At 34.9% G+C, this 24420-nt stretch overlaps 2 protein-coding genes across 3 annotated transcripts in view; both read left to right on the plus strand.

Moving 5' to 3' along the window:
* The window catches only part of LOC127446297 (guanine nucleotide-binding protein G(i) subunit alpha-2-like), a 108077-nt gene extending 93415 nt beyond the window's left edge, over nucleotides 1-14662 (plus strand). Inside the window, exons 5-9 of one of the 2 annotated variants that reach the window (XM_051707104.1) lie at nucleotides 5347-5475; nucleotides 5823-5952; nucleotides 9332-9485; nucleotides 13317-13523; nucleotides 13854-14662. In XM_051707104.1, coding sequence (XP_051563064.1) covers nucleotides 5347-5475; nucleotides 5823-5952; nucleotides 9332-9485; nucleotides 13317-13507 — 604 coding nt within the window. In that variant the 3' untranslated portion in view covers nucleotides 13508-13523; nucleotides 13854-14662. Of the gene's footprint in view, nucleotides 1-5346; nucleotides 5476-5822; nucleotides 5953-9331; nucleotides 9486-13316 lie in introns of both variants that reach the window. The other variant, XM_051707103.1, reaches the window with a different exon arrangement.
* Nucleotides 14663-17939: 3277 nt separating this feature from the next.
* On the plus strand, nucleotides 17940-24411 carry LOC127446302 (PAK4-inhibitor inka2-like). Its single transcript, XM_051707111.1, has 3 exons — nucleotides 17940-18034; nucleotides 18140-18190; nucleotides 22052-24411. Exons 2-3 carry the CDS (start codon nucleotides 18188-18190, stop codon nucleotides 22928-22930), a joined length of 882 nt encoding a protein of 293 aa, XP_051563071.1. The 5' UTR covers nucleotides 17940-18034; nucleotides 18140-18187; the 3' UTR covers nucleotides 22931-24411.
* The last annotated feature ends 9 nt before the right edge of the window (nucleotides 24412-24420 follow it).

Below are 24420 nucleotides of genomic sequence, written 5' to 3' on the forward strand. Positions count from 1 at the left end.
TTATTGGCACAGAAATAACTAACTTAAATATAGTTCTGCTAATACTACAATGACTTATCTTACCATTTAAATACCAGATCATTATTTTATTTGCATAACAGTATTGAGTTTTGAGGGGAATATGTGCTAAATTGTCTCACAATATGGTGTGAAATATGTCCAGTTCTTCCCAGGTTTCATGAGATTCAACCATAAGGATAATATAGGGCAAATTTCATAGTTATAATATTTTTACCCATGCTCTATTATTATGAAACTGAATGTGTATATTTTGGAGACCACAAGGTTTTTAAAGTATGACCTCATTTTTCATCCTGAACCATTATGTGTGAAAGGTCAGAATTACATCAGAGTTGCCATAGAAATGCTCTCAATTTGCAAAGCGCACAGGCCTGTAGTCTGTCCGACAGTGACGGCTCATTGAGCTAATAGGAGTATTTATGGCCTCCAGTCAAAATCTACTTCCTCTCAGCCAGCTGTTTTGATGCTCTTAAGGCTGGACTGAAATCAAACTTAACTTGGATCAGTTGATTTCCTCACCTTAAGTGATTTAAGTGAGTTACTACTTTGCAATATGCAATTTTATTGTATGCATAAAATATATACCTAGTAATTTTGTTTTAAATGTGTAGTGTACATCTGGAACTCACTGCGTTGAATACATTTCCAGTGGGATGGATGAACCATAAGCAATATCAACTGTCATTTTTAACATCTTTCTTCACACAGTATTTCACTGCCAAGAGTAAAGGCGTTTTACACCAAAATTGAAAATGCAAAATAACTGTATGAATTTCCAAGATGTTAACTGGACCCCAATTGCTGAATAGACCCCCCTTAAATGCCTGGGTGTTTCACCAAACATTATTACATACTCTGCACAAAATACAATAAATTTGACACTATCTGGGTATTTTCTCAGGCACTTTGAGTCTAAATAGACACACAATTTACATAATTTCAGTAGTACACTCAAATGACCATAGTCATATCATACTGTTCCTGTGTTACACTTGATATAGTTTATTTCCACATTGCTGCCTAGTCAAATAACAATGTCAAATCAGCATCAACTTGAGCAAGAAATAGCATGTATAATATGTATGTGTACACGCATATGGAATACTAACAATTCACCATCATTGTGCATTGTCTTGTAATTAAACAAATAAATGTATATCCTGTATTAGCAAACTTAGTTAGATGATATAAAATATTTCATATCTAGGGTATTTAATGACCCTATACATTTTTTGTAATTAAGCAGTTGTAAAAAATATATTTTTTGCAATTTTACATTTTTTGTTGTTGTTACAGTACTCAGAAGAGGAAGGTTGAGGAATACTAAACTCTAAAAATTGGATGAGGTACAGGGGGTGGAATGAGGTCCAGGGTCACTAAAGACACTAAGTATTTATTAAAGGGTTAAACATGCAAGTGTGGCCATGAACAACAATGCTGCATACTACTGTTTAATGATAAACATGGAATATTGCATAGTGTTTCGCTATTTTTTTATTAAAGTACCAGGCAGTATACAGTTCATGCTGCAGTACGCAATAAGCCAGGGTTTCCCAACTGGAGGTTCACAAACCTCTAGGGGTTCATGATGGAACTGCAGTGGGTTTAGTGAAATTTATATTATATTAATTTATAAAATATTCATTAAATGCAATAAATGAACACAGGGTTCCCACACATCCTGAAAAACCTGGAATATTGCAATGCAGTTTTCCAGTCATAGAAAATTAGAATAATACCTAAATGTCCTGGAAAATAATGAATTGTCCTGGAAAATATTTTAATATACTGACTGTGTCGCTAACAATGTCTTTGTTGCATGTACAAAAACATGGTAGTGATCGGGACTCAGGATAGGTGTCAAATACACATTTGTATCATTTTGTCACTGTTGGCTGCTGCGCATTGTGAAACAACATCAACAGTTGACAGTCATGAACGATGCATTGTCAGATACATTCCCTGCTCATCTTGGTAGGGTTACACCAGCTGTGCGTAAAGTCTCACTTAAGTTGGGATGTAAAGTTCAAACTTAGGGCTTAGTTAGGGACTTGTTAGTTTGTTACTTAGTCAGTGCTTAATTTAGTTGCACCCCCAGTTCCTAACAGGATATTAATTAATATTCAATAATTCAAATATTGGAGTCCGCTTATACCACGGTTACCAAATGTAGGGCCCTATGATTTCATTGATGTGGCAAGCATGGATGGAATCGTTGAATCAGTCATAATGGCATTAGCTATAAAATGCAGACTGTCACGGAACTTGACATATTTGGGATGAAATTAATGCTTGAATGCACAATCAAATTAAAATTGCGATGTATTGTAGTGTGATTATTAAACCACAAAAGGCTGCAATTTAATTGAATAACTGTATAATCTGCATGTGCTGCGCACTTCAAAATGAATGTGTGAAGCAGAGCACTCTGAAGCACACAGCACATACAGACTATATATTTATTTAATCAAATCACAACTTTTTGGGTTTTAATAATTACACTGCGCCATGTAGCGAACTGGTTATCTGGAGGTGGGAAACTACCGTCAAAAGCACACAGAAACGCAAAATTAAACTCTTCATTGAAATGGATGCGTGAAATGGAAAAAAAAAGGTATATTACTACCATTTAGTAATGTTTACTATAATTAAATAATGATCATAATAATGTATTAAAGCAAGTTCTCACATTTGTGATGTTCTGTAGTGCAGCATTTCATATGAAAAAAATATCTCCAGTGTTTTGGATTGTGCTGTGAGGATTTTGTATAAAAGCACTTCATTTGATAAAAAAAAAGCAATGTCATGTTAAATAATTATATTTTCATTTAATTAAAGTTTAAATGAACTAATTTGTCTGGACACCATCTTGATATTCAAATGTAATTAAACTGTTGAATATGAAATTATGAAAAAAATAACCATCTAATAACCACAATATACAACATGACCTCTTGTTCATTTTTGTATAAATATTACACCTGTAGGGCACATAAAATGTCCTGGAAAATTGTGCTTTGAAAAGAGTGGGAACCCTGAAACACCATGTATAATACAATTTTACTTTCAGATTGTATACAAAAATGAGTAATTACATTTGATTATCTATGTTATATGTGGGTAGCTCAGCGAGTATTGACACTGACTATCACCCCTGGAGTCGCGAGTTCGAATCCAGGGTGTGCTGAGTGACTCCAGCCAGGTCTCCTAAGCAACCAAATTGGCCTAGTTGCTAGGGAAGGTAGAGTCACATGGGGTAACCTCCTCGTGGTCGTGATTAGTGGTTCTCGCTCTCAATGGGGTGCGTGGTAAGTTGTGTGTGGATTGTGGAGAGTAGCATGAGCCTCCACATGCTGTGAGTCTCCGCGATGTCATGCACAACGTGCCACGTGATAAGATGCGCGGATTGACGGTCTCAGAAGCGGAGGCAGCTGACACTTGTCTTCCGCCACTCGGATTGAGGTGAGTAACCACGCCACCACGAGGACCTACTAAGTAGTGGGAATTGGGCATTCCAAAATTGGGGAGAAAAGGGGATAAAAAAAATAATAAATAATAATAATTATATATATATACTGTGTATATATTGTTATTTGTACATACAGGTGCATCTCAATAAATTAGAATGTCGTGGAAAAGTTCATTTATTTCAGTAATTCAACTCAAATTGTGAAACTCGTGTATTAAATAAATTCAATGCACACAGACAGAAGTAGTTTAAGTCTTTGGTTCTTTTGTGATGATTTTGGCTCACATTTAACAAAAACCCACCAATTCACTCTCTCAAAAAATTAGAATACATCATAAGACCAATAAAAAAAACATTTTTAGTGAATTGTTGGCCTTCTGGAAAGTATGTTCATTTACTGTATATGTACTCAATACTTGGTAGGGGCTCCTTTTGCTTTAATTACTGCCTCAATTCGGCGTGGCATGGAGGTGATCAGTTTGTGGCACTGCTGAGGTGGTATGGAAGCCCAAGTTTCTTTGACAGTGGCCTTCAGCTCATCTGCATTTTTTGGTCTCTTGTTTCTCATTTTCCTCTTGACAATATCCCATAGATTCTCTATGGGGTTCAGGTCTGGTGAGTTTGCTGGCCAGTCAAGTACACCAACACCATGGTCATTTAACCAACACTTAACTTAACACTGGACTTCAAGCAACTTGGGCTATGAGCTTCTCCACCCTTCCTCCAGACTCTAGGACCTTGGTTTCCAAATGAAATACAAAACTTGCTCTCATCTGAAAAGAGGACTTTGGACCACTGGGCAACAGTCCAGTTCTTCTTCTCCTTAACCCAGGTAAGACGCCTCTGACGTTGTCTGTGGTTCAGGAGTGGCTTAACAAGAGGAATACGACAACTGTAGCCAAATTCCTTGACATGTCTGTGTGTGGTGGCTCTTGATGCCTTGACCCCAGCCTCAGTCCATTCCTTGTGAAGTTCACCCAAATTCTTGAATCGATTTTGCTTGACAATCCTCATAAGGCTGCGGTTCTCTCGGTTGGTTGTGCATCTTTTTCTTCCACACTTTTTCCTTCCACTCAACTTTCTGTTAACATGCTTGGATACAGCACTCTGTGAACAGCCAGCTTTTTTGGCAGTGAATGTTTGTGGCTTACCCTCCTTGTGAAGGGTGTCAATGATTGTCTTCTGGACAACTGTCTGATCAGCAGTCTTCCCCATGATTGTGTAGCCTAGTGAACCAAACTGAGAGACCATTTTGAAGGCTCAGGAAACCTTTGCAGGTGTTTTGAGTTGATTAGCTGATTGGCCTGTCACCATATTCTAATTTTTTGAGATAGTGAATTGGTGGGTTTTTGTTAAATGTGAGCCAAAATCATCACAATTAAAAGAACCAAAGACTTAAACTACTTCAGTCTGTGTGCATTGAATTTATTTAATACACGAGTTTCACAATTTGAGTTGAATTACTGAAATAAATGAACTTTTCCACGACATTCTAATTTATTGAGATGCACCTGTATTATTTAATATAAGAGGTTCTGCTGACAAAAAGTTTGAGATCCCTTGCAGTAAGCAATAGACTAGTATTCCATTCTGAAGCGTAAGACAAGCTATATAAACAACCCTTATCTGACATTGAAGCAGGTGTCGAATTGCTAAAATCAGCACAGAAACAGTGAATACAAACATGAGGCTTCTGCCCACTTAACACAGAATGCGATAAATTAAGGCAGATTTTATGCTGTGCTTAGCAAGGTCATTGAGAATAAGATGCTCTGTTTGTGTTAATGATTAATTTCGATTACAGTTATTTATCTCAGCTGTTTGAGTGACCTTTTTGTGTGTGCGTCTTTGTGCAGTTATCTGAATGATCTGGACAGGATAGCGCGGGCGGACTACATTCCCACCCAGCAGGACGTTTTGAGGACCAGAGTGAAAACCACTGGGATCGTGGAGACGCATTTCACTTTTAAAGATCTGCACTTCAAGTGAGAAACATTTCTTGCTGTGCGTCTAGAAGCATCCCTTTCAGATGTGTTTTATAGTGTGTACACAAATCAATCAGCTATAAAATAAAATATTAAATTTAAGAAGAAAAAAAAGGAGATTTTGCCAGTTTTTCAGAAAATTAGTTATGATCTATCAGAGTTGTGGATGTGTAGAAGTGGTTATTTATTATAGCTGAAGGAGCATTATATGGAAATTTAAAGGGATGTGTTTGTTCTTGCCAGAAGCTCAAGAAATCTTAATGGTCATCTGAAGGACAAAGTGTTCATCTCAATATCTCCGACATAAAATATTCTCTGGCTTTTCATGGCACTCTCTGTCTCTCAAGGATGTTTGATGTTGGAGGTCAGCGATCAGAGAGGAAGAAATGGATCCACTGCTTTGAAGGAGTCACAGCCATCATCTTCTGTGTGGCCTTGAGCGCTTATGACCTGGTGCTGGCAGAAGATGAGGAGATGGTGAGCATTAGATACTTCTAAATCATCCCAAACTTTTGACTGGTAGTGTGCTGCTTTATACACAAATGTGTTCAAAAGCAAAGACTTGTCAAGGCATTAATGGGCAAAAGAAAGGTTCCATTGATATAGTTAATGTCATCTTGTGCTATAAGTCTTTCAAGTCTTATGAAACCCTTTTTTTTGGTGAGGAACAGGCCTAAATTGAAGTCTATATACAGTATGGGTGCTTCATGTCCCAGGGGTTGATTTTTATTAAAACTGATAGAGTTCACCCTTTTTTCTTTTTTTATACCTCTATGAAGGTCTCATTAAAACTGACATAGAGATTTTTTCTTACAAGCTCTTCCTTGGTACTTTATGTATACCTATAGATGTTATTGTTTAGCCTTGTCCTAGACCCAGACTTTCAATACTACACTGAAAATCCATTATTAATTAAAATACAAATTATTATATGTTTAACCCTTATGTTGTGTTCCGGTATGTTGTTTTTTTCATTCAGTTGGAATAAAATTCCTTGACTTTGTTCACATATGGTATCTAAAAAACAAAACAAAACAAAAATTGGACAATTTTCTTTACATTTTATTGGTTTTATTTCACTTTGTAACAGCTGTTTGTGTTCCCGGTCAAAAATGACCGGCCATTGGAAATGAATGGGTAGTAGGGTTTTGTGGTATACCGGTACTAATGAAATATCGCAATACCAAAACATTTAAAACGGTACGACATCATCTTGTTGTTAGTTTCGATGCCATATTAAAGAATGCTGCCATTAGCAAAATGTAATGTAATGTGAGAGTTTTGAGATGAAATCAAAGACCATTTGAAAATAATAATAAAAAATATTATTAGTATTATTATCTGTAAGCAATATGTGTATATATATATATGTATATATATGTGTTGAAAAGTATTATATTTTCATTTGATTAAAGCTGAACAGTATGTATTTGATTAAACACAATTTGATCATAACATTTAATTAAAACATTTAACATGGAATCCAGAAAAATTCAAACAGAAAATGCATAATTTGTATTAATTTTCTGTGTAATTTCATAAAAAATCCGAGTTTTTTTTTAAAAAAAGTATTGAGTTAGTATCGATACCGAGGTATCAGGGCTGGTATCGTACCAAAGCCAAAATTTTGGTATCAGAGCAACCCTAATGGGCAGGTCTACAAAAAAAGAAAAAATGAGTGTTCAGGAGCCTGTCCAACCATCTGATGAGCACATATGTGCATGTATACTTGCACACATGCAGTCTTCGAAAACGCACACACACACACACACACACACCCTTTGATTCTTTGGCCGATGTTCTTTCTTGTATGCTATCAATTTTGACCAGTAACACAACAGGTATGTGCCATTTTTGAGAAAATAAAAGTGTGTCAAAGCAAACTTCTTTGTTAAATATATTAAAACAACATTAAAATAATAATTGTGTGATAAATATCACAGAACATTTTTATAAGTTTATAAGTCAGGTCAACAAAACGTACCATCAATAAGTTCAAAAAAGAAGTACAAAACCTCTTCTGATTACTAGAAATCAAGTTCTAATGCAATATCTAATGAAAATATATTCATAATGAGAGATTTACAGTATATACATTTTAATGGGCTGATCATTTTTAACCAGGAACATCACAAATGTGACTTTCTGCCACTTATTAAAATAAGAGTTAAAAAAAAAAAAAAAAAAAAAAAATGTTTAAACATTAAAATAGTGTGATAAACAGGACAGAACATTTTATGTATGGTATTTAAAATAATAAATTGCATTAGCTCAGGTAGTTTAGGCCTATTGTCAATAAATTCCAAAAAGAGGTACAAAACCTGTTCTAGTTACTAGCAGTATTAAGTGATAATATATAGATTACGTGAGATTCATAAAATATGGTCATTAATGGTCATTTTGCCCAGGAACACATGGAGTGATAGCCAACACAGCACAAGGGTTACAATTATAATTATCCAAATCAAGTGAAATGACCAATAAACCGTTTTAATATTAATTTTTTCTTATCATTTATTTATGCCCTGCTGCCTTTAAAACTGTGGAGTTTTTCAACTAATGTATGCAATTTATATTGAAACATTTATATTTTAAACCTTGTTTTGATCATTTAAATTATTAAAACTTTATTATATATGAAGGTCTCATTAAAACTGACTTATGTAGGGGCCTGGGTAGCTCAGTGGTAAAATATGCTGGCTACCACCCCTGGAGTTCGCTAGTTCGAATCCCAGGGCATGCTGAGTGACTCCAGCCAGGTCTCGTAAGCAACCAAATTGGCCCGGTTGCTAGGGAGGGTAGAGTCACATGGGGTAACCTCCTCGTGGTCGCTATAATGTGGTTTGTTCTCGGTGGGGCGCGTGGTGAATTGAGTGTGGTTGCCGCAGTGGATGGCGTGAAGCCTCCACACGCACCATGTCTCCGTGGCAACGCGCTCAACAAGCCACGTGATAAGATGCGCGGGTTGACTGTCTCAGACGCGGAGGCAACTGGGATTCATCCTCCGCCACCCGGACTGAGGTGAATCACTATGCGACCACGAGGACTTAGAGCACATTGGGAATTGGGCATTCCAAATTGGGAGAAAAAGGGGAAAAATCCCCCCCCCCCCCAAAAAAAAAACTGACTTATGTTTTTTTTTACCAGGTCTTCATTTATTTTTGGTATTTTTCAAATGCCTTTTATGATCACCTGTATATTTTATTGTTTTAGCCTTGTACCAGACCCAGACTTTCAATAAACAATTATTAAAATACAAATGATTACATGTTTAAAATCATAATAATTTGAACAAAAAAAGTGAAATAAACAAACCATTTCAATATTTATTGGGTGAACATTATTTCTATAAATTTTACAAAACATAGAACTGTCCCACAGTTGTGCTAGCATTTCCACCACACCAAACTTTTAGTGTACTTGTTAACAAAGTCGAGAGAAGTTGCAGTGAAAAGCACGCTTGCAATTAATGTTTGAAGAAAACAAAGGTATTTCAAGGTAAAAATCAACTGTTAGCAGAATATTTTATTGTGTCATTTCCAATCAAGCTTGAATTTTGCGAAACAAAGTAAAAAGTGTGAAAATATAATTTAATTGTTTAAGATACATAAAATGTAAGCTATGAAATTAGCAGAATTTGAGATGTGGTCAGAATTAATATGTTTTGTGACGAGAGCAAAAATTAAGAGATACACTTTTTGAGCAACATGAGGCTGAATAAACTGACAGAATTTTCATTTTTGGGTAAACTATCCCTTTAAGACAAGTAAAACATATGAGCTAACAGCGCCCTCTTGTGTTGTATTGCTGTATAGTACCTTTGCCCATATAATATAATTCCCCTTGTCTGTTTCAGAACCGCATGCATGAAAGCATGAAGCTGTTTGACTCCATCTGTAACAACAAGTGGTTCACAGAGACCTCCATCATCCTCTTCCTCAATAAGAAGGATCTGTTTGAAGAGAAGATAACGCACAGCCCTCTCAACATCTGCTTCCCTGAATATTCAGGTCTGTGCGTCACCAACCATTAAAGCTGAACTCGTGGCATTTTGGTATAGTTTAAAGGAATGTTCCAGGTTCAATACAAGTTAAGCTGTATTGACAGTATTTGTGGCATAATGTTGATTACCTCATACCATTATTTTTCTCTTTAAAGCAAAGGCATTTACAGTGGGAATACCTGGGGCGATACTGTTTAAGGGATTAAAAACAGAAATGTAAAGCTTGTATTTTTGTTAAAAGTGCTTACATGAATAATTCAGTTAACAAATGTTTATTATCTGAGCTGTAAAGTTGTTTAAATCATCCCTTTTGAGGTAGGACTACTTCTCTGACTGGATGAACTTTGAGTTTGCATTCTGACATAATTCGAGCGAATCCATCTGCATCAACCAAACCAATCGCAACAGAAAAAGGGAGCGCAATCATTTTGATTTAACTGTGTAGTTTCATAAACATTTGTTGTTGGACATCAAATTTAGGTTAAAAGTGACCGTGACTGAAATGCTACATGTAAAGCAAGAAATATTTTATAAGAACAGTAACTGTACAGTGTCACTTATGTCTATAGAACAAATGTATATGCCATTTATATTGAAACATTTATATTTTCAACCTTATTTTGATCATTTATATCATTTACAGTTGAATTCAGAAGTTTACATACACTTAGGTTGAAGTCATTAAAACTAGTTTTTTAACCACTCCACAGATTTCATATTAGCAATCTATAGTTTGGAAAGTTGTTTAGGACATCTACTTTGTGCATGACATGAGTAATTTTTCTAAAAAATTTTACAGACAGATTGTTTCACTTCTAATTGAAAGTTTAGAAGTTTACATACACTAAGTTAACTGTGCCTTTAAGCAACTTGGAAAATTACAGAAAATGATATCAAGCCTTTAGGCAATTAGCCAATTAGCTTCTGATAGGAGGTATACTGAATTGGAGGTGTACCTGTGGATGTATCTACCTTCAAACTCAGTGCCTCTTTGCTTGACATCATGGGAAAATCAAAAGAAATCAGCCAAGACCTCAGAAAAACAATTGTGGACCTCCACAATCTGGTTCATCCTTGGGAGCAATTTCCAAACGCCTGAAGGTACCACGTTCATCTGTACAAACAATTGTACGCAAGTATAAACACCATGGGACCACGCAGCTATCATACTGCTCAGGAAGGAGACGCATTCTGTCTCCTAGAGATGAACGTAGTTTGGTGCGAAAAGTGCAAATCAATCCCAGAACAACAGCAAAGGATCTTGTGAAGATGCTGGAGGAAATAGGTAGACAAGTATCTATATCCACAGTAAAACGCGTCCTATATGGACACAACCTGAAAGGCTGCTCAGCAAGGAAGAAGCCACTGCTCCAAAACTGACATAAAAAAGCCAGACTACAGTGTATAAGTGCACATGGGGACAAAGATCTTACTTTTTGGAGAAATGTCCTCTGGTCTAATGAAACAAAAAATGAACTGTTTGGCCATAATGACCATCATTATGTTTGGAGGAAAAGGGTGAGGCTTGCAAGCTGAAGAACACCATCCCAAGCATGGGGGTGGCAGCATCATGTTGTGGGGCTGCTTTGCTTCAGGAGGGACTGGTGCTCTTCACAAAATAGATGGCATCATGGGGAAGGAAAATTATATGGACATATTGAAGCAAAATCTCAAGACATCAGACAGGAAGTTAAAGCTCAATCTCAAATGGGTCTTCCAAATGGACATTGACCCCAAGCATAACTCAAGTTCTGGCAAAATGTCTTAAGGACAACAAAGTCAAGGTATTGGAGTGGCCATCACAAAGTCCTGACCTCAATCTGATGGAAACTTTGTGGGTAGAACTGAAAAAGCGTGTGCGAGCAAGGAGGCCTACAAACCTGACTCAGTTACACCAGTTCTGTCTGGAGGAATGGGCCAAAATTCCAGCAACTTATTGTGAGAAGCTTGTGGAAGGCTACCCAAAACATTTGACCCAAGTTAAACAATTTAAAGGAAATGCTAACAAATACTAACAAAGTGTACGTAAACTTCTGACCCACTGGGAATGTGATGAAAGAAATAAAAGCTGAAATAAATCATTCTCTCTACTATTATTCTGATATTTCACATTCTTAAAATAAAGTATTGATCCTAACTGACCTAAGACAGGGAATGTTTTCTATGAATAAATGTCAGAAATTGTGAAAAAAGAAGTTTAAATGTATTTGGCTAAGGTGTATGTAAACTTCTGACTTCAACTGTATTTTTTTTTCAATAATTCACATTAATAAATTGTACTAAAATAAAAAATTATTTGGCTTTAAAAAAAAAAAACTACAGTAGATGCAGTTTATATTGAGTTTTAATCCTTATTTTGATTATTTTTATCATACATTTTTTCAATCATTTATATTTTTAATAAATTGTACTAAAATATAAATAGTACAGTTTTGCTTTGGGGAAAAAAACTACACTATATGCAATTTATATTGAAACATTTATATTTTCATTTTTTTATACTTTATATTTTTCATAAATACATTTTCTAAAATATAAGAAGTACAATTTGGCTTTAAGAAAAGCAACAGTATATGCAATTTACATTTAAACGTATATTTCCAGCCTTTTTTTTTTTTTGGTCATTTATATATTGTAATTTATATTTTTAATAAATAAATTTGACTAAAATAGAAAATACAATTTGGCTTTAAAAAAGCTATAGTATTGTTAATTTACATTTAAACACATATTTTCAGCCTTTTTTGGTCATTTATATATTTTGTAATTTATATTTTTAATAAATAAATTTTACTAAAATATAAGAAATAAAATTTGGCTTTAAAAAAGCTTCAGAATATGCTATTTATATTGAAACATTTATATCTTCAACCTAATTTATATATATATATACATACATACACTACCGGTCAAAAGTTTAGGGTCACTTACTCATTCATTTTTCACATTTTAGAATAATAGTAAAGTCATCACAGCTATGGAATAATAGAAATGGAACTATGGGAATTATGTTGTGACTAAACAAAATCAAAAATAAATCAGAACTGTGTTATATTTTAGCATCTTCAAAGTAGTCACCCTTTGCCTAGAATTTGCAGACATGTACTCTTGACATTTTCTCAACCAACTTCTTGAGGTATCACCCTGGGATGCTTTTTAAACAGTATTGAAGGAGTTCTCATCTATATGTTGGGCACTTATTGGCTGCTTTTCCTTATTATTTGGTCCAAGTCAACAATTTCAAAAACTTTTTTTTATTTATTTTTTTATTACATTTTAGATCTATAATAAATTAATATGTTGGCACAATTATATTTTTGTCTACAAAACTAATTTCAAACATTTAAGCATACGCCTTCAGATCAAAAGATTTTTAAGATCATGAGAAACATTTCAGTCAAGTGTTTCAAAACTTTTTTTTAACTACAATATAAGAAATAAAATTTGGCTTTAAAAAAAGCTACAGTATATACAATTTATATTGAAATGTATAATTTCAGCCTTTTTTGGTAATTTATCTTTTAATAAATGAACTTTAATAAAATATAGGGGAAAGAATTGCTTTTTTTATCATATTAATTGAAGAAATAATCAATTATAAAAATAATGATTAGTTGCAGCCCTAGACTTTAGTTTGGTTTCATTTGCCATGTGAAACATTTTGGGGTCACAACTAGTAAATAGTAACATGACATATGTGGCAATAACGAGAAATTATGCATTTTTAAAGTATTTTTAAAGATTTAAATAACAAAACTCAATGTTGCAGTAATAAGAAAAATCAGTCCAAGTCTGGTAAACCCCTGACAATATTTTTCTGTACATTTTTTCTATATAGGAGCCAACAAATATGACGAGGCTGCTAGTTACATCCAGACCAAATTTGAGGATCTCAACAAGAAAAAGGACACAAAGGAAATCTACACCCACTTCACCTGCGCTACTGACACTAAGAATGTGCAGTTTGTGTTTGATGCGGTCACTGACGTCATCATTAAAAACAACCTGAAGGATTGCGGCCTTTTTTAATGATGAGAATAATGAGGTTAACACACAACATCCATGCACAGAATTGTCCAAAGCATCAAACTTTTGAAGTCAACATGAAATCAAAATATACCCTATTTACTTTTAGCAGTTCACTTTATTCCTAGGAAGCAAAAAAATTGTCTTTTATAATCTTTTATCAAATCATTTCATCTAATCAGTTCTTAAAGGATAACATCAAGTCTTGCCCTACATACTCAATTTTACTAAAAAATGTCACATTATGGAAGTCAAGCCGGTTTAAATGTTGACGCCGTTTAATGTTGACATCAAATTTGATTACATTTTTGTTATTAATCTTGTTTATTTTGTTATGATTATTCCTCAGGAAGGTGTAAACTACTTGGTGGACCTGGACAATGGGTTATACACAAAATGCTTGATTGCCTAGTAAATGAATTGTAATGTTTTTTTTTTTGTTTTTTTTGTGATAATCTGAAAAAGACTTGTGAACAAGGAAAAGAGAAACTTCACCGGATTCCAACACACCATCCTTCTTCCCTGAACCTCATTTGTAAATATTTAATTTTGAGTTATTTTCTGTCTAAAAAGAAAATGGGAGGAGAGTCAGGATTATATTCTGATATTTGTTTTTGTTTTCGACAGGTTAAAAACAGGGTGGGTGAGGATTTTGCTATAAATGCATTCACTTCGTTTATGGATGTGCTAATTTTATTAAACTTGATGGCAAAATGCTTATTTTGTAAAGTTAATGTGAGCACAGAGACCACGAAATTTCACTTTTGTAAAACTTTAGCACCGAATACTTATCCCCGGCTCTAACTGTATGTTGTTGCATGACAGATCATATAAAATTGCTCGCTCGCTCCAGACCACAGCATAACATTCCTACAGCCGCTGAAATGTCTTGACACATTCTGCTAGCTTGACTTTGACTAACATGTGAAATATTTATATCTGTCCACACATTTCTTGTTTGTTGCTGTATCATTCCTTCTTTTGCTTGATGTCTGTGCCTTCACTGTCTGTAGAACATATAGGGTTGGTTTTATTCACGCTATCAAAGTGTAAAAGTGTCGAACATTTTAAGAGCTAAATAAAACTTAACAGTCTTGGGTTAATATCTCAATACCATAAAAGATTTCCTTGAAAATAAAAGTTAATATGTAAGATAAACCCTTTGTGTCTGTGTAACACTTTTGTCTTGCACACATTAAAAATGTCAGTTTTCTTTGCACTTTACACAGAAACCTGTTTAGCAAAAAACAGATTTTCAGATTTCTTTATGCTCAACATCAAGGGGGTTTATGTTTCAAAAGTATATTAAACATGCAACTCACACAAAACAATTACTCGAATACACATCTGCTATGATGAACATCTTTTCTGAGGCTTAATGTCAATTATATCTAAGTGGTGTAACTGTCCAGAGTCAAAAAATAAATATATAAATGTAGCTGCAAGCAGTGATTAATGGGGTTCAAGCCTTTAAGGTCCTTTAAGTACATATAACATTAATTAGACAGTCTGTCTGCAACTAAAACAATGTTAGTGCCTTCATTTTCAGAAACATCAGGCGAGGTAGAACAGAGATATTGTATTTTTTACATTTCTGACTGTTATAGCGCCAGCAAGAGACAGAGGTACCCAATTTTTATGTGTCCTTAGAATGACCTCCTACATAAGTGTTTTAAATTTGGTGATATCTTATTCCGTTCAAGAGTTTTAACCATTTAAGAAAAAGTGGCCACCTCCACTTTGTACATTTTGGTGGTCCGTTGCAGCGGTACATTGAAAGTTTAAACTTTTATTTTGATAACTATTGAGAATGGGACTCCAGAGAACCTTTCTGCTCTGATTTGGTTCCGATCGGGTGAATGGCCTAGGACTAGTTCAGATAGCTGCTAAAAGTTGATTGGTCGATGGCGGCCATGTTTTACAAGATATGCGACTGTCCTCGTTGAACTTGATGGCACCTTGGACAAAGACCCTGCATGCAAATTTTCAAGTCGATCGGACCAACGGTTCCATTGTTAGAGCCATTTTTAGATGTTTAATTATTATAGCGCCACCAAGAAGCAGAGATACACAATTGTTTTTGTGTGCCCTCAGAATGACCCCATGCATATGTGTACCACATTTGGTAATAAAATCCCATTCCTTTCAAGAGTTTTAAACGTTTTAGTAAAAGTGACCACGGCCCCTATGTATGTTTGCCGGCCATTTTTTTTCCCCCCAATTTTGCAGAAACCTCTGCAATAGGCCTACCACCTTTCGTTCTGATACGTCTTTTTTAACCTTGTCAAATAGCTGCTAAAAACTGATTGGCCGATGGCGGCCATGTTTTTCAAGATATAGGACTGTCTACATAGACCTTGAAGGCACCTTGGACAAAGACGTGGCATGCAAAATGTCAAGCTGATCGGACCAACAGTTCCATAGTTAGAGCCATTTTTAGTTTAATTATTATAGCGCCACCAAGAGGCAAAGGCTTGCAATTTTCTATGTGTGTCCTCAGATCCCATGCATATGTGTACCAAATTTGGTGGTAATATCTCAATCCGTTCAAAAGTTACAACTGTTTTAGTAAAGATGGCCACGCCCATTTGACAATAAATCACAATTTCAAAATTCCTTTAACTTTTTATATTGGGAGTCTGCTGAATCTTTCTGCACTGGTTTGGTTCCGATCGGGCAAGCGGGACGAGTTCGTTTTGACTTTTTATTTAACAAACCAAAATAGCAAAAAAATGTGATTTTTTTTTCTTTTCTCCACAATAGCGCCACCTATGGGCCGATTCCATACGTATGGCGAGCCAGCCGGAGTACTACCATAGTTACAAATGTCTGCACGATCAGTTTTAGGGCAGAACAATAATAATAATAAAAATCCTGACAAAAACAATAGGGTTTCTAGCAGTTCAGGCTTGAACCCCTAATTAAAGTGTCATTCTTAAAAATAAATAAATAAAAAAAAATTAAACATTGTTTTAAATATTTTAAAACGTGTCCATCAAATCATACTCAAAGTAGAGTAACCCTGATTATTATTTTCTTGATAATCATGACTCAAATATTCATGATATTTGATAAAAAAATATATAATTTGATTATTTCTTTAATTATTATATACATTCATGTGTATTCAAGGTGCAAGGAAAGTATTTCAATACATTTTACTCTATGGTAACAACACAACATTTTAAAATTAAATTAATTTTATAAAATCCTATAAATATATTTTCAAATATTTATAAAACCAGTATGGACACAAAGATTACATTTCTACGAACCTGGCACGTGTTTTAAGTTATTATTATTAGTATTATTATTACAGCATATGTAAGGTAGGAACCTCGGTTGATTCTTTTATGTTGTTGTGTTTGTAAGACGAGCAGAAAAGTTTGTAGATTTTTTTTAAATTGCATATGTATATTAGGAACTTTTTTATATTCAACACGACAACAATAAACGCAGTACAGTAACATACGTGATCTGATTATCACAAGACAATATGCATTGCATGAACAGTAAAATATACATGCGCATGCACGTACAGTAACTAAAAGATGGGCAGAGCGTTATCAATTAATGGAAATGTCACTTTAAAAAATTATATTAAATTGACACTGCGACAGAAAAACAGACTCATCAAGCGTATCTGCTATCGTAATGAGACACCAGAGTTTGTCTATTAAGCTACACATTTTGGAGTTAATGGGGCAGAAAGACTTAATGGCAAATGTATTTGTAATTGAAAATCCAGATGGCACGTACTGATGGTACAAAAATAAAATCGTTACAACTCTGTATGGTGGAATTACATTTTATGCACCTCTGTAATTGTATTACATGAGCACGTGATGGCAGCAGAGACACTCTTTGCGGTGTAAATGAACTAAAAATGATTGACAATCCTGCTGTTTAAAATAACTGATATGAGCCTTTTAAGTTATTCAACTTAATCAGGAAAAGCAATTAATGACAGAAATGCTGGGTGATGGTTATGGCAACAAAATGGTAAAATAGTTATAAATAAATATCATATTCAAATACTATAGTATCATGGTATTTATCGTCCAAAAACATGGTATTACCATGGTAATTATTTATATTGTTTCTGTTAATAATGAAACGGATGGTTTTCGCTGTCAGTCTATCCATTACACTATTTAATTTACTCCAAAACCACAATTACAAAAATAAACATATGTCCGAAATATATATATATATATATATATAAAATGGTTTTTGGTAAATGCACGTATATTTATTAATATAAAAGTTTCTACAAAATAAAAACAATAAATAAAAATTAAATAAATAAAAGTGACCAACTGAGCATGTTCTGCGCTCAGATTTCACTTCTCACTATTGGTTTGCGGGATGACGCGCGTCGCTGATTGGTTGAGAGACTGACAGGAAACTGACGGCGCGCTCAAAAGCGTTCAGCGCTCACAGCAACACGCGCATTGACAGAGAGACGAGAGACGCGTGCAGCAACGTTTATTATCGTTTTGGAGCACTTTATAAATCTTGGATCTTGGTGTAAGTATCTCAAACGCCCTAAGATCTCATACATAGTTGTTCATTATTTAAATCCATACACACAGAGAAAAAAAGATTTAATGCTACGTCCATCTGTTTTTGTAGGGGAAATGACATATACCAAAGCGGACTAACTCCACACGAATAATAAACATGGTAAGTGTTTTGTGACAGTTCTTTCAGTCCAGAAAGTTGTTGAATCTGAAGATGATATTATCGAGATGTTTATTTATTTTTTACAAGGATTCTGTTTTTGGTTTGTACTTATACAAAGTTAAAAAAAAAAAAAAAAAAAAAAAATAGTAGACTGTGTACTAAAACTGTATATATGGAATTTAATATAGTAGACACATATTCTATTTTCCCTTGGATTTGTGGTTACTTGATGGGTTGATGTTGGCAGCATGTGATCTATTGTTTGTATATGTACTAGCACCAAATGGTCACTTCTGTCTCTGATGACAATTTGCAGCAAATTTATCATAACCATAACTACAGTAAAACTGTTTTAACTTGTTACAACAGTCATTAATATATCAAACAAAATGACAGGATTTTGAAAGCTACACTTTTTGAATGATATATTAATGTATTCTGATACACAACAGTAACAAAAATGTAGTAATTGGTATTTTGGCAAAAACTATGGTAAATATGGCACATTTATTAAGGGACATGCGTGAACACTTCCACTAGAATGTCGGTACAGAGTTTTGAAAGTTTGTTTTGTAAAAATATTTGTTCTAAAATAGGCTTATACTGCAGTAATTTTCCTATTTAAATAAAAAAATTAAGGTAAAAATGGTTTAGGAGGACTCTCCATAGACTCTCCCTGTACAAATTTACTATTCTATCCCCCAGCCATAACATTACCTCTAAACCTAAGCATCACTGAAACCTTGTGACATTTTTACATTTTCAAAAAAAACATTTAGTATGTTTTTTAAGCTATTTGAATCACGGGGACACTAGGTATGTCCTCGTAAACCACCTTTATAGCATAATACCCTCGTAATGACTAGTGTATAACCTAAAAAATTTCCTCGTAAACCACCAAAACCAACACACACACACTTGCAGATAAGAGCCAAATGGTTAAGTTGTCACAGCTGTGATAACATCATAGAGTAGTCATTGGTCCTATAGCTTTGTTTAAAACCTGTCTGCAAGCTACATTCGAGTTGAATTTAAGAGCCAGTTCACACAGAGATGTTTTTATGCTTTTCAAAAGCATTCTCCAAATATTCCAAATGCTCAAGGGCCACAGTTGGAAGTGTTGGAAGTGAAAGTAAACTACATCAATTGTGCGCAGGGGGACGTTATCTCTGGAAAACAGGGACTTTTTGGCTGTTGAAGGGGAGTGTACTCTGGATAACTTTTTAAACGTAATATTTTATTGTACATTGAAAGGAGGAATGTGATTACTATCTATTGCTGAGCCTGGTCATAACTGGGGAATTTTAATGGACGATCCCATTTGGTCATTTAAAATAGGACGGTTATTTTGTGGTACATTTACAATGGATGTCTTTGGGGCAAAACACTCTCGATGGTTTAAAAGAAAAAGAAATGTTTCTAAAAGTGCTTATTCTTATAAGTGCGTGTTATTCAAGTTTTAGGCAGATGAATTTCTGGTTATGCATTTCAAGCGTAATTCCTGGGTTTGGATTGCCTCATAGACTTCCATTGTAAGCACATTAGAGTAACACAACTTTAGATTTTTTGTTTTTGCAAACTGAGGGAATAACATGATTTATTTAATTATTGTGGTAATTGACAGTATGTCAGATGCATCCAGCTTAACTTATACTGAACATACCTAAAGTTCTAAACCAGATGGTGGTGGCTTGTAAACAAAACAGGTTCTGAAAGACCCTTATTAAAGTGGCTTTCTAAAAATAAGGCATTTAACCCCAGGTAATGCAATAAGTATTCAAACTGCACTGGAGAAATACGGTCTGCTTGCCTAAATGACAAGCAGTACGGTTACAGTATCCTGCTGTTCTTTTATAATCAGTGCATTTATAGGCTATCTTTAAATGTGATTTTTTAATTTTTTGTTTCATGGCATAAAGAGTCAATTTTAGGCCACTTCCACATAAAAAAAATAAAATAAAAAAAAATGTTCCTTTGAAAAAAAACCAAAAACATTTTTAATTTCACTACGTTTACACACCTTTAATCCACACTAGAATGCCGGTTTTCTCCACTGAAAACCTCCACCGTTTCGAAAACGCTGTTAGAAAACTGAAAATTGAGTTTCAGACTCCAATAAATTAGTGAAGACTTGGCCTTAGCCTGCTTAGACTTCACACTGAAGTAGAAAATTAGTTGGATTTCCAATTCATTTACAGTAAACAATGGCCTACATTATGCAGCATTGTCCAAAAATGACAATTTCCCTTTTTGACCACAACAATCTGTAATCATGAAGTTGAGGTGGGAGAAGTGCACCCTCTCTTTCTCTCCAGAAGTGAGGCCAGGAAGGGACACTTCTTGTTTCCTGTTCCCACAATCAGTGCAGATGTATCTGCACACATCATACTCTGACTGTTCTCCCTCGAGACACATACATTGTATATTTGAGTGTGTATTTGTTTCTCACAATCATGCTGATCTCATTGGTTTGTCGGTTGATTAAATGCTGCTGGATTAAATTATGTACAATTTCTTATTCTTTTTATCTAAACTAAAAGCAATGACTGGCTAATTTAGGGCTTTTGATTGATCTGCCTAGTCCGAACATACTATTCCAAGGCGATTATATTTCTTGGAAGCTTGAGTTTTTTTACAACTTTTTTACAAATTTCTGTGGCGGTATATCGTACAGTGATGGAATCAAATGGTAATACCATGGTACTGAATGATTACCATATGGTATTTACATGATATTTTCAAGAATACCATAGTAGTACCATGGTACATGATCCAAAAAACATGGTTACACCTAAGATGTGCCAATTCAAACATAGATTGATATATCAAATTTTTTTCACATTATATTATTCACGATGATTTACTAGATCCTTATATTGAAATTTGTGTGTTTGTGCTGCCTGTAAATAATATTATTAGATATAGATGTTTAGAGACAAAACAAATTCAAAATTCAGTTTCATTTACTGGTAGAACCAATATTAAGGACTAATTAAGTAGAAAATTTTGAATATGGGTGAAAAAAAAAAAAAGGTCATTATTACAGACATAAATCTTTAGAGACAAAGCAAATAGTGTAATTTATTGACAGAACCGATATTAAGGACAGATTAAATGGAAAAGTGTGAATATTGGTAAAAATAATCTCATCATTACATATATAAATCTTTAGATACAAAGCAAATAGTGTAATTTATCAGTAAAACCGATATTAAGGACCAATTAAATGGAAAAGTAAATATCTGTAAAACAATTATCTCATCGTTACAGATATAAATCTTTAGATACATAGCAAATACTGTCATTTATCAGTAGAACCGATATTAAGGACAGATTAAGTGGAAAAGTAAATATCTGTAAAAACAATAATCTCATCATTAAAGATGTAGATCTTCAGAAACAAAGAAAATAGTGTCATTTATCGATAGAACCGATATTAAGGACCGATTAAATGGAAAAGTGTGAATATCGGTAAAAAAGTATCTCATCATTACATATATAAATCTTTAGATACAAAGCAAATAGTGTAATTTATCAGTAGGACCGATATTAAGGACATATTAAATGGAAAAGTGTGAATATCGGTAAAAAATTATCTGATCATTACAGATATAAATCTTTAGAGACAAAGTAAATAGGGTCAATTATTGGTAGAACCAATATTAAGGACTGATTAAGTAGAAAAGTGTGAATGTCAGCAAAAAAAAATCTCATCATTATAGATAGATTTTAAGAGACAAAGCTAAACGTGTAATTTAAGAGTAAGTAAAAAAGTGTGAATATTTGTAAAAAATATCAGTCAAACTGACTGGGTTTAAGTTTAGCCAAGGCACTAACCTCTTCTTTTTCTGTCTTCTCCAGTTGTGCATTCGGAATTCAGGTGACTGTTTCCGGGACCAGATGCAATACATGATGAGATCTCTGCAGGATTTGAAACAGATCCGTGAACCAATCGACCCTCCTAATAGATCTTATGCAGTAACGCGTGCCTGCCAAAAGAGGGCACAACAGCGCGAGCAACTTAACCGCCTGCGAATCTCTGATGTAAGCGACACCGGCACCTATGATTCCGCCTGCTGCCTGGCCAGCCCGTTAGAGGAGGAGGAGGAGGAAGCTGACGTTGAGTGTCTACCTCAGGGTTCCCCGTGTAGCATGAAAAGTCTGGACTTTGATTCTGGATATTCCGAAGCATCGTGGCAGGATGAAGGCATGGTGTTGCGACGGACAAGGAATTTACGTGTTTCATCATCTGCGTGTGTCCGCACCAACCAAATACGACCCAAATCTACATCGGACGCTTGCCTGGAACGTTGGACATCATTTGAGGCCAGTGAGCCCGAGGACTGGACCACGTCTTTGCTAACCAGAGGACGTAACCGGCAACCCTTGGTTCTTGGGGACAACAGCTTTGCAGATCTCATTAAAAACTGGATGGATCTTCCAGAGTGCCCAGATTCTGCTGACTTAAAACCACACGTGAGCCGCAAAATAGCCAAGGACTTTCTGGTGAACATGCGGCGGAAACTAACAGGCATAACAAGGGGAGTTGAGGGGAAATCGGTGGAGACCTGCACTAAACGGATGTCTTGTCCTGTGGGTTTTCAAGTCCCAAAGCCATTTTTTCACCAGTCCCACACAAGTTTGCACCAAGTGGGATCAGACTTTTACCAGTTTAGTGCTCTTATGAAGACAGGAAGTCGACAGCCTATCATATGCAATGACATCATTGGATACATCTGATGTATTTATGACAAAAACGGACTCATCCTTTGAGATTGCCTATAAACTGCTGCAGTTATAATTTCCTATAACACGCTTATATGCGTTAATAAATATTGTAATAAATGGTTTAATATAAAAAATAAATATTTATGCTTTTTTATCAAGCTAACAGACACCATACTAAATCTTTTGGTCTTCATTACAGACATAACATTTACATTTATTCGTTTGGCAGATGCTTTTATCCAAAGCGACTTACAAAAGAGGAATAATACATCATAAGTGATTTATCTTAAGGAGACAATAGTACGAAAAATGCTGTATTACAAAGTTTCAATTGCATTAGAATAATAGTATTCAAGACAGGCTAGAGTGCATCAAAAATAACATATATATGTGTGTGTATGTGTATATATATATATATATATATATATATATATATATATATACACAGTACTGTGCAAAAGTCTTAGGCACATAAGATGTTTCACAAAAGCATTTATTTTTTTTCTCCCAATTTGGAATGCCCAATTCCCAATGCACTCTAAGTCCTCATGGTGACATAGTGACTCGCCTCAATCCGGGTGGCAGAGAACGAATCTCAGTTGCCTCCGCATCTGAGACCGTCAACCTGCGCATCTTATCACGTGGCTTGTTGAGCGCATTACCGCGGAGATATAGCGCGTGTGGAGGCTTCACACCATCCACTGCGGCATCCACGCACAACTCACCATGCGCCCCACCGAGAGCGAACCACATTATAGCGATCACGAGGAGTTTACCCTGTGTGACTCTACCCTCCCTAGCAACCGGGCCAATTTGGTTGCTTAGGAGACCTGGGTGGAGTCACTCAGCACACCCTGGATTCGAACTAGCGAACTCTAGAGGAGTGTCTTTACCACTGAGCTACCCAGGCCCACAAAAGCATTTGTATTAAGATGTGTCAATAGAAAATATAAATGTTAGACTCCAAAACATTACTTTTGCAAATAGAAAAGATTAGAACAGAAGAACAGGGAGCCCTGCAACAGATGTCATGGCCCCCACAAATCCCCCACTGAACATCGAGTCAGTCTGAGATTACATAAAGAGACAGAAGTAATTGAGACAGCCTAAATAGAAGAACTGTGGTGAATTCTCCAAGAAGCTTGGAACATCCAATCTGCCAACAACCAAGAAAAAATGTGTCCAGGTGTATCTAGGAGAACTGGTGCTGTTTTAAAGCAAAGGTGGTCACACCGAATATTAATTTCGCTTTTTTTATGTTTACTGGACTTTGTATGACATTTAAGCGATAAATGAAAACTATTTATGGCATTATTTTTGAAGAAATCCTCACAATGCAACATTTTTCACAACTGCCTAAAACTTTTGCACAGTACTGTATATATATATATATATTTATTATGAGTGCATGGTCAAGTGCTCATGGAAAAGATGTGCAGCAACATAAGCAACTTTAAATTTGCTTTTTCATTTGTTTACCTTTAAAACCAGTTATTTTGCAG

The sequence above is a fragment of the Myxocyprinus asiaticus genome, chromosome 9 (genome assembly GCF_019703515.2).
Source record: "Myxocyprinus asiaticus isolate MX2 ecotype Aquarium Trade chromosome 9, UBuf_Myxa_2, whole genome shotgun sequence".
In the NCBI taxonomy this organism is placed as follows: domain Eukaryota; kingdom Metazoa; phylum Chordata; class Actinopteri; order Cypriniformes; family Catostomidae; genus Myxocyprinus; species Myxocyprinus asiaticus.